The sequence below is a fragment of the Camelus bactrianus genome, chromosome 13, assembly GCF_048773025.1.
Source record: "Camelus bactrianus isolate YW-2024 breed Bactrian camel chromosome 13, ASM4877302v1, whole genome shotgun sequence".
NCBI classification, from domain to species: domain Eukaryota; kingdom Metazoa; phylum Chordata; class Mammalia; order Artiodactyla; family Camelidae; genus Camelus; species Camelus bactrianus.
The window spans coordinates 16,500,854-16,518,902 of NC_133551.1; the positions used below are offsets into that span (position 1 = coordinate 16,500,854).

The window sequence follows — 18,049 nt, forward strand, 5'->3', positions numbered from 1 at the left end:
CTGGCTTTGTTTTTCACATGGATGAAAAAGGATGTGTTCCTCATATATCTCTAAAATTTCATGATCAGATTCCTATCTGAAGATATGACACATTTAAAAAGTGAAATACATACTTTTATCTAAAGTGAGATCACAATTATGTAAAAGGTAAGTTGAAGAAAAAAGGTGAAAAATAAACCAAAATGCTCCCGTTGGTTGTTTTTGGACAATAGGCAGCTGTGTATTATTTTTCTCCTCCTCTTTCCAATTGTTGAAATAGCGAGTGTGCCTTTTGTAATGAGCTGTGTATTTATATAAGAGTTAAATATTGATAAACTACATTTAGAGAGATCATCAGAGAATTTCAGACATTGAAGTATAATAAATGTTCATTTTTTTGCTACCAGTGTAGCAGTTGGCCAATCCTAGAAAAGTTTTGTGTGTCTCCCCAGACATTGCGTTGAGCCTAGACACTGCAAGGTGGGTGGAGAGTAGTTCTAGCGTCTCCATCCGTTGCAAGTTGCTATTTGAGCCATAGCTGCCATCACTTCTCCTTATGCAAACGTCCAGCTGACAGTGAACTGTTTGGAAGGGGGTTTATGTCCAGGCAGATGTGAAACTGTGGGATTTCCAATCCTACTTACAAGGATCGTGTTTTAAGACAAATGCGAAGTTCCATTTCCGATTCACGTTTTCAAGGAGACCTAGAGTTTTTATTACTGCTGTTGGTTTTATTTTAAGAAATTCTTGCCAAATGGAGAGCTTCTCAGAAAATTATTTTCCAAACAAAAATGACCTCTCTTTTGGGAACTAGGAAATGTTCTGTTTTGATGAATTTCCTTTTTCTTTACATCAAGCACTTAAATTTAGACAAGTGTGAGGTTTATGCTCTTTCTTTTAAATATCACTTAATTTAAAGCCTTTTCTGATTTTCATGAAGGTGGAGACTGCGTCTGTCTTGTCCACCTTTGTACCCACAGTGCTCAGCACAAGTTCCTGCCAGTAGTGTATGCTCCTGAAATATTGTTCAGTGAATTAAAAAAAATTCCCAATTACTTGTGGGCATATGGATTAGTAAACAACATGTCACTCAGATGATCAGTTCTGCATATTTGCTTCAAAGACTTCAAAACTCTAGACTTAAGTAACTGCAGTGAAAATAAAATATGATTTAAATATCATTAGTTATTAACAAATCAAAATAAGAATGTGTCTGAAGTACGTATTCATTGTGATGCAGCACTGCTATCTAAGTGATCTCTGGGAGTAGGAGCCTGAGGGTGGGGTTTATAGACCTCGTGAGTGTTTATAATAGGTTGGTAAGGAGCCATTAGATGTATATTCATTGACAATTATGAGAAGTTTTAAATTTTGGGTACTTCTTGGAGTTTACTTGAGGATAACAGTATCAACAACCATAAGAATATGGAGAGACTAAGATGCAAGATGCCCGACATGGAGCACTTTCATAAAGTGACTGCAGTCATTCCGCCCCCGGCACACCCCGAGCGGCACTGCTGTGTGCTGACTCTGCGCGTGCTCTGTCTTACTAACACGTTAAAGTGATCGCGCAGTCGGTGCGGGAGGGCAGAGGTTGTGTTTGGTAACCCTGCCTCTCGGGTTCTGCTACTGACTTGAGCTTCAGTTTTTAAAATTTCTCTTTGCAAAGACGTAGAATGCTCTGTCAGGAAATTCCTTTCCCCCCAAAAATTAGGATGAAAAATCTTAGAAAAACATTAACAACAAACCAGCTAAGAAAAACAAACTTCAAACTTAGAACATTTTCTTGCTTAGTAATATGTCGTCCCATTTTCACTTGCTTACCCTGTATATCCATATCATTTTAAGACTTTCTCTGGGAGATGTAGTTTGAACAGTATATAAAGTAACTCTGGAGATGACTACATTCACAACCTTTTTAAGAAAAATGTGCCATTTCATTTAATTTGAAAATTACCTATGTAATCATCAAATTATCAACCTGTATAATTAATTAATTAATTTTTCAATCCATATGTTTGATTTGATTTTATTTTTTTCAGTCTGTATATTTTAAACTTTAAATTTGTCTCTCCTCTTGGGCTGCTTTCTTTTCCACGAAACCATATGGTTCCAGAGTCTCATAGGTGGTAACAACTTTGGTTCTTACTTGTCACAGACCCAGTTGTACATGCATCTGACAAACTACTCCGTGAACAAGCACAACGAGCGATTTGAAAGGGACGAAACTGAAAACAAAGGCAGCAAACGTTCCATCAAATGGTTTACAGAATTCCTGCAAGCAAATCAGCATGATGTTGCCAAGTTTTGGAGTGACATTTCAGTAAGATTATACCATGCCACAACTTTAACTGTCTTTCCTCATATTAATTTAAGGAATCATCAACCATTTAAGATAAAGAACAGCTTACATTAGATTGGGCAGGTAAAGTGTGTTTTCCTGAAGAAGATGGAGTTTGTGATGGACCCCAGTAGATAAGTAGTATTTCTACTGCGAGGGGTGGGAGAGGAGGGCTTCTGAGTGGAGGCAAAGCGTAAGTGAGGACACAGAGGTGTGCGAATAGCTGAAAGTGGTCCAGGCTGGCAACATGGCACTTACAGGCGATTCATGAGGACTTCCGGCTGAAAAGGTATGTGGAGGCCAAATTTTAGTCTGAAAATCAAGGCTGAAGTTGGTAGGCAGTAAGGACTCATTCAGTTTTTAAGGGAGATTTGAGAGAGGAGAGTAATAAGGCCAAAGACTGTGAAGTTAAAAGACAAATCTGAACCTGAATGCGGGATGGGTTAGAGGGAAGAGCAAGAGGAGGTGGAGGAGGGCACTGGTGTGGTGAAGGTGGAAAGAATGGCCTAAACTGAGCCACAATAAAAGAGGTGACAATGCCATGTGCCTTGGGGTTAACTGAATGTTCAGAATAGGGTGGGGGCAGAAGTATTCAGAGATTCCTCTGCAGTTTTAAGGAGTAATTATAGGCAGAATGAGTGTGGCATTGTCTGAAATAGAACAGGAAGGAGTTATTTTGAGAAGAAGCTGTAGAGCTTAGGTTTGCAGACAAAGGAAAAGAGTTCTGTTTATTTACTTGTTAGTGCGTTCATTCATTCACTGAACATTTATTGAACCCATCGTATAAGCCTTTCTCTGGCTGATAATTTGAAGATTAATAAAATACAGCTCCAGGCCTCAAGCACTTAAGAATTTGGTAGGGAAAACTCACACATAAATTGTCAATGAAATGCAGCATAGCAAGTACAAAAATAGAGGCATCCACTGGGTTCTGTGGGGACGCAGAGGAAGACCACACATGGTAGCTTTGGGTCGGTGGGGGCAGGAGGAGGGCTGCCTGGAGGCATTGACACCTGAACCAAGTTTTTAAAAGTCCATGAGGCTGTGATGAATTCTACTTTAGACACGTTGAACTTGAAATGCTGTCTCAGGTAGAAAAGTCAATCAGGCAGTTAAGAGTGTATGTATGGGGTGCAATTGATAATTAAAGCCATGGCAGCTGATGAAATGCCAAATGGTAAGGGTAAAGAGAGAAAGGGAAACACATATGAGAAGGTAACCTTGGTGAAACAGACCCTTTATTAATCTTAGCAGAAATATTAAAATGGTATTCAAAGTTAGAGGAGTGTGTCTGTTGACACACTCAACATGATTAGGGCTGTGCATTTTGATTTAGCTTTCTTTTTGGGACAAATGATACATACTTAGATAAATATATCATGGAAAATGGACATGAAAGCTCATTGTTGGTTGAACTTAGTTCTCTTGAGAAAATCAGAATAATTTATCTTTTGGATGATTATTTTGTGGGTTGCTTTTTTTAAAATCTTATTTTCTATGTCAGAGAATGTAAACCCAAAATTCCTTAGGTGTCAGATGAGTGAAAAGGAGTGAAGTAGTCCTGATAGAAGAAAACAGGGCACTGAGAACGGTGGTAATTTGAAGAGCGTTAGGGTTCTAAAGGGACACCACTCAGCACCAGCCTGTTGGCACCATGTGGTATTTTGGGCCCAGTGTGCCTCACTCTTCTCATTTGTCAATAGATGCCATACATCTCCTGATTTAGAAAGGTTGGCAACAAATTCAAAATTTTTAAAACTGTAGGGACTCCATCAAATTTTAAAGTTTGTCATTTGGATTTGGTCAGATTCTCACCAACTTGTTAACTTCTGTTAGGTCTTCCTGAGAGACTAAATACATCCAAAAAAGAAATTTGTCCCCCGAAATGCTATTTGTTTATTTATTTTATCAAGGCCAATGTTTTTGGAAATTCAAAAAAATTTTTAATGATAGCTTACTACCATGTGAATCAGAAGCATCAGAGTGGTGAAATTTTTGCAATTTTTGGACACAGCTCATTGATGGAAGAGCATACTTGGTGATACCTGGGTAATTGAATGAATGGGTCATTTGATGATTAGCTCAAGGAGATGAAGGAAGTTTTTATACCCTCTGTTTACCCAAATTTCCACTTCTATGTGGATTTGATTCTTCAAGGAAGTCTTTGTGAAAAGGTAGAACCTGTTGGGTTGCCTTGGTGAGGAGTCCATGGAAAGAATCAGTCAAAGATGAAAGCGAGTTGTCGTTAGCTTTACACACTGGTTGAAAGTGGTGCTTACCCCACATAGCTGAGTTAGGAGGAGCTGTACAGCTAAGACTAATGCTAGTACGATGGTAGGGAAATTCACTTTTCTGTTAGAACCTAAATTTTTATCTTAATAGTTTACAAATGTCATGAATTTAACTTAGGACTTTTTTTTTTCCCCCCCAATGGCCACTTTATTGATGGTAATTTCTCTGAAAATAGTAGTTGTCTACATATGAAAACTAACATGCACCAACACCGTTTATGAAGAACAGGTAGATATTTGTGCTTTTGTGCTGGTCAAGAATGAATAAGTAATGAGTAGAAAATCAGACCATGGAGATTGAAAATGACTATAATCACGCAGAAGGATCATCCTTACTGGATGCTGTTTATGTATGTTAGGTACAAATCTGCACAGAGAAACCCAGCTCTCCTCGATTGTGCCCTCTTGGCCTGTCAGCCTTTGCCTAGGTCGAGGTTCTGTAATACTGTCTGTGAAATAGTTTACTCTTCTTGGAATTTCCTTCCCTCCCTCCCCTCCCCTTCTGTGTGGTTTCTGAGAAGATGAGCCCATGATCCTACCTTACTTATTTAACAAATAGAAGCCCCATTTATAAACTTACTTTATCTGGTCACAAGTGCCTTTGAGCATTTACTAACTGCCAATTACTGTCATAAGCACTAGGAATGGGCTTGTAAATAATACAGACAAGGATTCTGTTCTAACAAAACAGGAAAAAGGTCAGCTGGTGCTAGGCTGTGTATGTTGCCCTGAGGAATGCTGTATGGGGGCCTACTTTTAACTCGGGTCAGGGAAGGACTCTCTGCATATCAAGGAGCCAGACTTGGGAAGAGTGTTCCAGGAAGAGGGAACAGCCAGTGCAGGAGGCCCAGAGACGGCGAGCATGGCTGGAGCGCGGTGGGCAGGGGAAGACCGGGATGAAATGAAGTCAGAGCAGTGGCAGGGGTTAGATCCCAGAGAGCGTTGTGAACCTGCCAGGCGCTAGTGTGGAAGTCCAGGCCTTATTTCCACGTATGTAAACGAGATACAAAGAAATGAGGCTTTTTTTTTTTTTTTTTATCACAATCTTTATAGGAATTGGTGGTAAAGACTCTGATTGTAGCAGAACCTCATGTCCTGCACGCATACCGAATGTGCAGACCCGGTCAGCCTCCAGGAAGTGAAAGTGTCTGCTTCGAAGTCCTGGGGTTTGACATTTTGTTGGATAGAAAACTAAAGCCATGGCTCCTGGAGGTAAGGCGTTTTCTTTAAGAAGAAAGACAAGTGATCACTGTTCTTGTATATTAAAACAACTGTTTTTTAAATGTGTGCTTGGCACAGTTGTTTCATTAATTGAGCGGAAAGAGGCCTGAATGGAGTATGCGAGAGGAAGCGAATGAAAATGCAAGGACTAGAGCAGTGCCAAGAATCAGTGTGTGTTCAACGTTACTTCTCCCAAATTAGTATTGGGTGAATTTCTAGGCCAGGAATTTTGCACATATGCCTGCACCTGCACTTATTCATCTGTTGTCTACTTTCTCCACTGTTTTCTCAGCCTCACGGCTCTACCGTGTCATGACTCTTGGCTGTTGGCTTTCCTCCGTGTGGGTTCCTGGGCTGCAGGACTGTGGCCCCTCTGGCTTCAGTGTGCCTCCCCTTCAAACTCTCCAAGAGGAGAGAGGCTCCATTTGGCTCATTAATCAGTATTCGATCCCTCACAGCCCAGGTGGCATGTCACATTCTAGTTTAAGGCCATATGCTGTGCCTCGGGCTCCCCTCATGTCTGGCCTGTCATCTGTGCCTTTGGCTTTGCTGCCGGTCCCTGAGATGGTCAGTCATCGTTATTTTTCTTCGGTTATAAAAAGTCACCAACATTTGGAAAATATGGAGTAATATAAGGGAGAAATACAAATGGTCTCTGTTTAAGATTTTTGCACTTTCTTTTCAGTCATGTTTATATTTATATTATATACAGAAGAAACCTTAGCAGTCATGTGGTCCCACAGGACCCCGCCCAGCTGTTCCCCCTCAGTTCCCTGATCATATTGCCCCAAGGTCAGAGGTGACATGGCTACAAAATTCGGCATGTAGGAAACTTTGTCAGGAGATGGGCACCTATCTAAACACTCAGTGCTTACTGCGTTAGTTACATTTTAAGGAGCACGTTGCAATAGAAGATATCAGTAACAAACAAATAGAAGGTATCAACAACTTTCATTTTAAGTTGATTATCTCTTTTTTTGTTAATGATTTAGAAGTTGGAAGTTACATCTGTACCATCAAGGTTTGTGAAAGCAAATTGAGCGATAGGTGAGATCAAGACATTCAAAATATGTTTTTAGGAAAGAACACTTTTCTTATTTGAGGGCTACTGGTTTCGTGTGTTTGTGTGTTTAATCTACTATGAGCAAATAATGTGTATTTTATTTCCAGTCAAAGACAGTTCTGTCAGGTGTTCATACTTTGCTTCTGCCTGGGTCCTAGAAACAACATAAATGTGAAGAATTTTGCTCGTCATTTTGCTCCTCCATTCCTTAGATGTGAAAGCACTTGACTCTGGGCTGTGGGCCCCTCATCTTACTAAAGCCTGACATTTTCTTCTTTAGTTTTACTGTTTTCCTGTTCTTAGTTTCCCGTTCGTACCTGAATTCTTTCTTCCCCCGCCGCTTTGGCTACTTGTCTTTTATCCTTGATGGGCTGGGGAAGAAGTGGAGGCAAATGCGTGAGGCAGGACTGGAAGGAGAACAAGGAATGAAGGCTTTATAGATGTTTTATTTACTTATTCTTAAAAGCCCTTGCCCAGCTGGAGCTTTGCATTAGCTTGGATCAGAATTGACTGAATGGTTGAATTCTGTATTTTTAAAGGCTCAAAATACCATTGTTTGCTTTCATGTTTCTTCCTACTTTATTCTCTCCTTCATCATTTCCAGATCAGTTAAGAACCACTAACAGTTCCACAATGCCAAGAGCTAAATAGCATTGTTTTTCATTAACTTATTTTCATCTTCTGATCATTTTTAAAATCATTTTCAGATCAATCATAACCATTTAAGAAACTCCACAATAACCAACAGCTTGGGTGATGAACATTTATTATATCAAAACAGAAGAATCTTATTTAGATCTTGCGTCTGTGTTTTCTCCCTGCTGCAATCACAGTAGTTCTCATGCACGTTGTTGAAAACCTTTTGGCGCCATCAAGTGGCCTAAGGTAGACGGTGCCTCTGAGAATGTGATAACTCATATTAACTGGAACAATCGCAGGGAGTGATTTGTAGTGGCAGAACTGCAGAGATTTTCAATCATAGAAAACATTTTTAGGAAAGAACATGGAAGCTGAGTGGAGTGTGACTATAATGCCAACACTTTAAGTATCCTTGAGTTAATTTCAACAAGTCATTGTGCCAGGTTGGTGGAAATAGAAGAAAAATGAGACAATACTTGCCCTGGTCTAATGGGGACTCAGCTGTGTTTTATGGTAATAGTTACAAGTGTAAGTCGGGGACAGGGAGTTAGCACAGACAACGCAGTGATTAATCTCTCTGTGTACATGTGTATATTTGAGGGTTTAAAAACTCTTCGCAGGGGCAGTGGGAGGGCCGGATCCAGGATGAAAAGAAACAGTCCTTGCACAAAAGGGAACACCTGAGCAGAGTATTTAAGACTGTAGAAAGTAGGGTAAGGGCTGGGGGCAGGGACAGTTGGGGTTGGGGTGGGGGGAACTTACTGGCCAGAGGAAACAGCATTTATTTAGGGGCACATAATCTATTATGGAAACTTATTTGTGCAAGAAATGATTAAGCTGTTTTGATAATTAAACTATGATTTGGGCAGTTAATAGATAGTATTTATTAATTTAAGTTTCTTTTGAATAATTTTAATTTTTGCATGCACTTACAAGCTGCTGTGCTTTAAGACTAACACCTGTGGGTTTTGTCTTTTACAATTAGGATAGGAAATGAGAACCAAAGAATCCATCCACATTACAGAGTAGAATTTTGACGGGGTGGAACCCTGATTTCCAGAGTTTCTTCTGTCAGCTGTTTGTGGTGGTTCTTTTATTATTCTTTACCTTTCTCATAAGGCTTTTAAAAAAATCCAGAATTTTAATTGAATTAAGTTTTTCTGCCTCTCCATATATTAGTTTATTTAATGTGAAGGTACATTTCTTCATAGACTAATTTCTTTTGTATGATAGTAGAGTGAAGACTCTGAAATAGGAAAGAGAGAGGGTCTGAGATTGTGTTGTACCAGATCTCACTAACATCCTGGAGAAGGGATATGCCTGGCAGAATTCCAGACCACAGTTTTGGAATGAAACGCGAAGGAATTCTATACAAATATTTCAGTGAACCACTAAATCATCAGATCATAAAAACCTGGTTTATTTATAATCATGTTACCTATAGCAGCAGAACTATCTTTAATTGCATTACAAATTCCAGAGATTTGAATCAGTATTGACTGGTTGAAACTTTTTCATCTATAAAGTATATTGCTTTATGCGTTCTCTGCACTTGTAAGAGGAAATACTTGGAGCTTTGAAGTAGCAGGTTAATAAACTTCCTTTTTCAAATTTACCTGGAATAAATGGATGTTCTTGCAATTACCAAGCTATTCTCTTCCTCTTGAGACCACGTCACACGGATGGGAATGTGTTCATTCATCACCTTCTAAATCAGAATCAGCAAAGGCATAATACAGTGAGGCACATCTGTCTTCAAAATATACAGTTTGGAGTATTTCTATAAAAGGAGTATCATGTAGCCATCAAAATGATGGCATGATAGATTTTCATGATTCATTATTAATAGAAAAACTTGGATTATGAAATAGTACATTTAGCATAGAGATGTATTCAGAAGGTAAAATGAATATTATAAGTATGTATGCATAGCAGATGTGTGGGACACCATTTGTCGAATGATTAGCAATACACTAGGTGGTGGGGTTACAGGTCATCTTCCTGTTGTTCATTTGCCTTCTGTTTACTGGTTTCTCTGCGGTGATCCTGGACCACATTTCTAATTAGAGGCGTCTGTGTTCCTAGATGATTTCTTAAGTATAATATGGTGTTTCCTTCAGCTACCAGTTGTAAAATGCGTGCTGTCAGTTATCTTATCTCTTGTGGTGATGGGTTTGTGTGAGACAAGCTTCTTCTGTGACTAGCAGCATGCATGTTTTTGAGATAGTGTGTGGGGTTAGTTGGTTGTCCTAGTTTTGAACTCAGCAGTGTTCTCACCAATTGAGTTAACTGAGTAATTTTCTTAAACATCTGCTGTTACAATTACATTTTCATAACAGCAACAACAATGACAAAGACAAAAAAAATACTCTGGCTCTTGAAGTCGTAGTGTGCTGTGTACTAGATTTCAGGATGTCTATGCAGTTACTTCTGATTTTTCATTGTAATGAAATCCTGGAAATGATGTGGGAAAGCAGAGCAACCACAAATGCCTCATTTATTCCTACAAGTCCTTAAACAGAGAAGCTCATAGAGGTTGGTCTGCAGCCATCTTCAGCGGTGTCCTCTGAGTAATACAGTCAGTGAAATGAGATGAAATGAAGATTGACGAATTACTGTTTGATCCAGGTAGAAAGAAATAAAATTTATATTTAGGCAGTAATTCATGCAGAAGATTTGAGAGCAGTGGAAGGAGGGCAGTGATAGTTTCCGTATGCTAATGATCACCACATTGGGAACATGCATAATTTTTGTTACATTTCTATTTATTATTGTTATTATTACTGGTCCTCCAACCCTTCTGTCAGGACGAGTCACTTCAGCTTCACTACGCTTAAGACCTAGAGGGCACGGGGGAGTAGACTGGAGAGACTGGAAAGGAGGGGAGGGCAGGGGTGCTGACTGAAGATCCTGAACTAAAGCAGCAGGGGGAAGGGGCAGTGAGGACAGATTTGTCTTAAGGTGATGAGGAAGGGAGGTGTGGCGATGGTGCCCAGGCCATCTCCTATATAGAGCTTTGCGATTTATTGTAGAGTCCTTTTACCGGTTGGGGTCCCACATTAGGTTAACAAATTTGTCCTGAATATTAATGACCCACCAACATTTGATTACTTGTTGTTTTCTTTGTAAATTTCAGATCAATCGCGCTCCAAGCTTTGGAACTGATCAAAAAATAGATTATGATGTAAAAAGGGGAGTGCTGCTAAATGCACTGAAGCTACTAAATATCAGGTAAAATGTTTCCTCCTCTTTTGGAGTTTTTCCCACCATATTTGGCATAGAACAATCATTTGTACATGGAATTGGCTTGTAATTTTTGAATTTTGTGTTTCTAATTTCTTGACTCTGTTCTTCAAACCCATTTAGTTTTTTCTTTTTAAATATCTTTTCCCCTCCTCCTGAACTCTGCTTCTCCTTCTCCACATACTATGATTTGAACCAACAGTAAATATGGTTAAATTGCATTTGGTATAATTACTTAACACAGAGTGTGAAGTTGAATTGGAGAATACCTTAGGAAACCCACTAGATTATCTTCCTCACCTCACAAGAAGAATTTAAAGCACAGAGATCATCCAGGAAGTAAAAGAACCTCAGACATGCATTTCCTACCTTTCAGTCCAGAAGTCTTCCCTGCTGTGTCACGGCCACCTGGGTAAACAGAAAAGAGAAGCAGTTAAGTGAGAGGTGACTTTCCCACTGAGAAGCATAGACAGGATTTCCTTCTTTTTTAAGGCTGAATGCTATTCCATCATATATAGATACATCACATTTTCTTTATCCATTCATCCACTGGTGAACATTTACGTTGCTTCCATGTCTTGGCTGTTGTGAATAATGCTGCAGTGAATGTGAGAGTGCAGATCTCTCTTTGAATCCTGATTTCAACTCCTTTTGATATATACCCGGAAGTGGGATTGCTGGATCAATGGAATATTACCAGGCTGGTTGCAGAGTTCATGATCATGGAGGTCAAATATTTGAAATGCTATTTTGCGGGAAAGCTTTTGGCTCATTGTGAAAGAAACTGTTTAACTGAACTGTTTAATGAAGTAATGAGTTGTCTGCCATTATAAGTGTTCAAATAGCATTTAGGATATTGGCTCAAAGGACCTCTGAGGTCATTTAAGCTCAGGAATTTTATGATTTTGATTGATTCTAATTGTCAATTCAAAAACTCTAAAAGGGAAGTGGAATGCTTCCAAACTATTTATTTGAAAAGTTTCCAAGCATTTAGCAGATGCCTGGTTGAGAAACAGTTTTATATGGAAAGCATTACTATAAAAAGAGATTGACACATGAAATTCTCAGAAATTTTCATATGGTCCCCTCTTTTGTGTGATCAAAGAATGATTTGCCTAAATTCTACTGCTATTTCCATTATTCTAAAAGAAATGAGTAGAAAGGAAAGAGATATAGAATGGGGAAATTTTGTTTATTTAGCTTACACAAGTGTATCAAGTATTTTAGATTATTTAAGCCATCTGTCTATGCATTTTTTTGCATTTCTTATTACTGTATAGGTGGTCCTTTTTCTTCATGTCTTTGGACTTTGTCAATGATAGTATCAATTCAGAACATCATTCATGGGTGTTTTTGGTCTTCTTAAAAGTAAGATATGTGCAGTTTAGATGGTGAGAAATTTCTAGACCTAAAGCTAAGGGAGAGTTGGAATTCATCTTCCTTATTTTTCTCAGTGTTGTTCCACTAGGGTACTTTAGCACAATTCTTAACATTTAGAGCATATGCTAATGAAGCTTATGTTTTATGTATATACCTTTCCTCTCCATCCAGGTGGAGAGCTTCTTGGGCATGTGTGTGTTAGCCTTGTACTTCGCTTTGGCCAGGTGTGGCATGGGCACATCGTAGCAACACACAAGCAGGAACTAAGAACAGTAGGAAAATTCCTGCCTATTTATTAAATACTATTGGGTTAATTTGGGTTAATTTTTATTTGAACTGTTTTACTTTTGGATAGAATAAATTGTTCTATAATGTCAGACATTCCGTATTTACATTCATGTTAGTCAGACTATCAGGATGATCTTTTTCCATTGTGTTACCTCTCTGCTCAAGAACCTAAAGGGATTTCTATTGCCAACACCTGGTCTAAGCTCCTTTCATAATGTAACTTAACGTTAGCTTTTTCATCTTATTTCCTGTTTCTCTCCAACCCAAAGTATTTTAGTTAAGCTGATTATCTTATTATTTCCCCCCATATCTTGTGCATTCCTACTGATGATTTATTCTCTTCCCTGCCCTGAATGCTTGTCCTTATCTGCGTGTGACTCAGATCTCATCGTTTACTGTGACATCGTCCAACCTTTTATTCCAATTAGTCTTTCCTTTCTTTGACCTCCAAAAGGAATTATAGTTTGCAAGTACATGACTTATCATTTTATTTACTTTCCCAAGTTCTGTGCTATTTGATTTGGGCATGGCTGATTTTTCTTTTCAATTTAATTTAAGATCCCTAAAGTCAAGGAGTATATACTCTGGCATTCTACACAGTTCTTAGTACAGTGCTTTACATAGTGTATGGCTTCATATATATCCTAGAGTTCATTTTGTGAACAGATACCTTTGGTCTGAAGAAAATCCACGAGAGTCCCAAACCTGCACCCGGAAAGAGAGAGGTGTAGACTGGTGGTCCTCTCTGACCCACTCTGGAGCTCTGCGCTTGCATTTGCAGCTCCCTGCGGGCTGTGTACTCGAGGCGCTTCTGGTCTAACAGGGGCTCAATGAACAAAGAGTGAGTGAGTGAGCTAGCAAGTTGGGGAGTAAGTCAATGAATGGATGGATAGATGTCCTGATGGTACTTTAAATTTCAGTGTGACCAAAGTTGAGTTTTCTCCTCCTTCAATCATATTTCTCTGGCTGCATTTCTCTCCTTTCTTCTGCTAAGGACATCAATTTCTTCTAAACCACAAGGGCTAAATCTAACTCTTATGTAATATACACTCTTAGTGTATATTATACTAGAAGCTAGAGGTACAAAATTGAGTGAAATTTCCTCTCCTTATGTAGGTCAACTATTAAACGGGGAACTGTATGCTCATGGAAACATACATACAGTGATAATCACCCATATCTGGTTTTCTGTCTTTCTTTGCTTTCCCAGTTAATGGCACAGCCAGCCAGAAAGCTGAGAGTTATTCTTAGCCCCTCCCTTTATTATGAATCAACTGAATACTTCAAATGCGTGACTTCCACTTAACTTCTCAGTCTCCTCTTCAACTTAAAGGACTTCTCATTTCTCTCCTGGACTGTTTTACTGGCTGCCCACTTTCCTTCAGTGCTAACCTTCACCCCAATTTTGCAGTTTCCTGAAAGTCATGTAACAAGTGTTTCTGAGTGCCCACCACTAGATGAGTAGGTACTAGGAGTTCAAAGTCTGCCTTGATTCTAGGTTTCTGGCTTGGATGACTTTGTTTGGCAATATGTCATTTACTTAGATAAAGATTTTAGGTGAGAAAAAGCCTTAGAAGTGATGGAGGAAGGTAGAAATGAAGAGATAATTCAGTGTTAAACGTACTACTTTTGAGGTGCTTTGAGATACCCAGGCAGAATGGTTAAGTGGAGACTTCGATCTGCAGGCCCCAGGGGACAGAGACATCTGTTTGACTGACATCTGTGTACAGATTGCTGTTAAATCTAATGGGTCAGAACCCACAGCTGGAGTGTGTATATTGAGAAGTAAGGAGAGGCGAGGGCAGAGCCTGAGGGATGCCAACATTTAAAGAGATATTTATAAACTCAAATATTCTGATCAGGTTGTTTCCACACTATCAGATTAAGTTTAAACATTACATGCAAGGCTTTTTTGGTCTTCAGACACAAGACTCTTTTTGATCTGGCCCTCGCATCTCTTGCCAACTGAATCACTTGGTGTTCTCTTATCCCTGCTTTGGAATTAATTTTTCTGGGAACTCTTATGTGGTGCTGCTTCACATGTCCATGGTTTTGTGTGTATTCCCATTTAGATTTTCTTTTAGCTTTGTCCCTCTGGTGAATGTCAACTCATTAAAAAAAAAATGTGGGAAAATATCCTTAAAATTTACTATCTTAACCATTTTTAAGTGTGTAATTCAGTAGCATTAAGTGCATTCACATTATTACACAACCATTACCATTCTTCTCCAGAACGGTTTTCATTATGTGAAACTGAAATTCTGTACCCGTTAAACAACCCCCAGTTTCCCCTCTCACCAGCCCCTGGCAACCACCATCCCACTGTCTGTCTCTATGAGTTTGACTCCTCTCGGTATAAGTGCAATCATATGGTATTTGCCCTTTTGTGACTGCCATATTTCACTTAGCATAATGTCTTCAAGGTTCGTCCATGCTGTAGCATGTCAGAATTTCCTTCCTTTTTTAAGGCCAAGTAATATTCCATTGTGTGTATATACCACATTTTTGTCAACTCATTCTGAAATACCTAGATCAAACCTGACTTTCTATTTGAAGCCTTTGCTGGGACAAAGTAGCTTACTTCCTCCCTTGTGCCATCACCATCTTTCCTATCACTTTGTAAATGACACCCAGTGTACCCTATTTAGTCACATGCCATCCCCTCCACCCCCTTTACACTCTGCAACTTGAGGGTGGTGGCCTGTATGTTCATCTTTGTATTCCCAGGGCCATATCTAGAACCAGCACTAAATAAAATTTGGGCTGGAAGACAAGGGTGGGGGATGGACATGTCATTCAAAGGTAACTACTTGTGGGAAGATGAGGAAGTGAGGCAAGCACAGTGTGTTCACAGAGTGTTCAGTGATTCCATATTACAGGATCTTGAGTGTACAAGACCAGCTGATTAGAAAAAGAAATCCCTTGGATGGGATCACAGGGTAATGAATAGTAGAAAGGGCTCCAGAAAGTGTCAACAGAACTCCTTAGGTCAGTGTATGGATACAGCCGAATGGAAAAATGTTGATTAAAATGCAGTGTGAATGGAGATGGAGATCTTTTGGTCTTTGGTTAAATTTTATTTTGGACTAAGTGTCATTAATGTTGATTTATACCTATATTTATAGAAATGAAAACACAATTTTTAGGGTGGCAGTATTCCCAAAGGCCAGAATATGGGAGCATTCCTCTAGAGAAAGTGTCTCAGTATGATTGGCTTTTCTTTGTTTCTCAGTGTGTCCCGAGGAACTTCTCTGTGTGCTTATTTCTGTTACTCTCCTTCATTTGTGTGTGCTCGGACAGTGTGTGTCAGTGTCCTCGTCTGGGAGTGTCGTGTTTGCTGTGGGTGTGCATGCAGCTCTGTTCATTTCTCCCACAGCATTCTCATCATAATATTCTCAGTCCTTTTTAAAATTCTCCCTTCCTCTTTCCTGTTATTTCATCTTTTCCTTCCTCTCTTAAATTTGTTTCTTACCAATTGTTTGGTCTTTGTTCTTCTTGATTCTTTTCATTTCTGTTCCCCTTTGGTCTTCTCTCCTTCCTTTAAATTGTATGATATAGAGAAATGATTGTTCTAAATTAAGTGGAATATCAAAAAATTAAAAATTAAGAGCTGCCTAAACTACATGTCTCTTCTCCCTAAACAAAGAAAACTCAGCCAAATTTAGTATTTATCATTGGAAAAATGATATTCTCCATCATCCAGTCACTAAAATCAGAAATCTTGTTGTCATGTCAAGTCATCTCTTTTTGTTACTCCTCACATCTAATTAATCATCAAAGTTCATTCATTCTTCCTCCAAAACAACCCTCCAAATTGTTCCTTTTTCTCTAATCCCACAGCTGCTTCCCTGGTCCTGGCTCCCATAGTTCATATTTGCTTATGAAATAGCATTCTGTTTCAGTCTGTTTGGGCTGCTATAACAAAACAGCACAGACTGAATAGGTTATAAACAACGGAAATTGAGTTCTCACAGTTCTGGAGGCTGGTGGTCCAAGGTCAGGTGCACAGGGATAAAATCAGAGCTTATTTGAATTCTAGAACATGGTCTGGTGTTTTATATTTCAGGACCAGTGATAAAAGGAGAAACTTGGCTAAACAAAAAGCTGAGGCTCAAAGGAGGCTTTATGGTCAAAATTCAATAAAAAGACTCTTACCTGGTTCCTCGGATTGGGAACAGCAGAGACACCAGTTGGAGAGGCGGAAAGAAGAGTTGGTATGAAAGTGTTAACAACGTACCTACAATTTGCATCGCGTGATTCATTTGTCAGGTTTTATTTGTAAACCTTCTTCATTTTTAGAAAGAGAGACTCGCTCAGGTACGAAAGCAGATCTCAAAAGAAGAACACGAAAATCGACACATGGGGAATTATAGGTAACTGTGCTGCCATGTTTTTTAATAGATTGGGAAAGTGAGGTGTCTGAATAATTAGCCTGCATGTTTCAACCTTTTAGACTTATTTTAAGCACTGTTTATTTCATTCTGAGAAGGTGCTTTTTGTTTATTTCCAGAAAGGAAAGCTAAGCAGCAAGTAGAGGGTCCCGACGCGGGCAGCGCCCCTGCTAGCCCCCCTCCAGGGGGGGTTGTATGCAGTCTTTGAAGCCTGATGTTGGCATGTGACCTTGTTTAATCATTATGTGCTATTTTGAGCAAGTCAGGTTTCAGGTTTCTTGCTATTCTTTCTGTCAGTTCAAAGTGGTTGCCATACTTTGTTTTAAATTCAGATATACCAAGAACCAGGCAAATATTGAAAATGTCCGAAGGAACCAGGAATGATACAATAGAAAGGGTGTGGACTGGGCTGAACTAGAACAGTATCACTCTGACAGGAGCAGAGGGGACCCCCAGGTTCCTTATGTTCTTGGAAATACTGCCCCTCCTCCCGAGCTTTGACACTAACTCAGCAGAATTAGAAGGATTTGGGGTCAGAGAGCTTCTTGCATTCTTGGTAAGATGTTCTTTCCTGCCCCAAACACCAACAGTAGTGATGATAACACATTTCTTTCCCACCTCTACCCACTTCTCTCCACCAGGGGGGCAAATTCCACCACCACCAAAAAAATCATTAAGGTTTATCACTACATTCGTGTGCACTTCGATAACCACATGTAACTGTTATCAACTAAACTCTCTCCCATAAAGATCCCATGAAGTTTCTCCCATATGCCCATTGCAATTCTTCTTCAATTACCTCCCTCCAACCAAACCTTTATACTTTGCCTTTTGGAACTGCATTGTTTAATGATAGTTCTCTAGATAAACTTTGTATGGGTAACAGATGAAAATGTATGAATTTCTCATAACTGCATTCATCTTTCTTTCTAGCACCTAGTAAAGTGACTGGCACAGAGTAGACGGTCCAGGATTATCTATCTTTGTAGTCGACCTTAACTCTTGGGCTGTGATAGTTTTTTTTTTTTTTTCTAAACAAGTTTGTTTATCTGATTCTTATTGTAGACGAATTTATCCTCCTGAAGATAAAACACTACTTGAAAAGTATGAAAATTTGTTGGCTGTTGCCTTTCAGACCTTCCTTTCAGGAAGAGCAGCTTCATTCCAGCGAGAGCTGAATAATCCTTTAAAGAGGATGAAGGTAAAGTAATTA

At 39.2% G+C, this 18,049-nt stretch overlaps 1 protein-coding gene across 6 annotated transcripts in view; it reads left to right on the forward strand.

The window, feature by feature from the left end:
• The window catches only part of TTLL7 (tubulin tyrosine ligase like 7), a 127,297-nt gene that overhangs the window by 57,025 nt on the left and 52,223 nt on the right, over nt 1-18,049 (forward strand). For 5 of the 6 annotated variants that reach the window (XM_074376143.1, XM_074376144.1, XM_074376142.1 and 2 more), the window contains 6 exons: nt 2,138-2,302; nt 5,665-5,823; nt 10,671-10,765; nt 16,512-16,659; nt 16,745-16,818; nt 17,902-18,037. In XM_074376143.1, coding sequence (XP_074232244.1) covers nt 2,138-2,302; nt 5,665-5,823; nt 10,671-10,765; nt 16,512-16,659; nt 16,745-16,818; nt 17,902-18,037 — 777 coding nt within the window. The remainder of the gene's footprint in view (nt 1-2,137; nt 2,303-5,664; nt 5,824-10,670; nt 10,766-16,511; nt 16,660-16,744; nt 16,819-17,901; nt 18,038-18,049) is intronic. The other variant, XM_074376147.1, reaches the window with a different exon arrangement.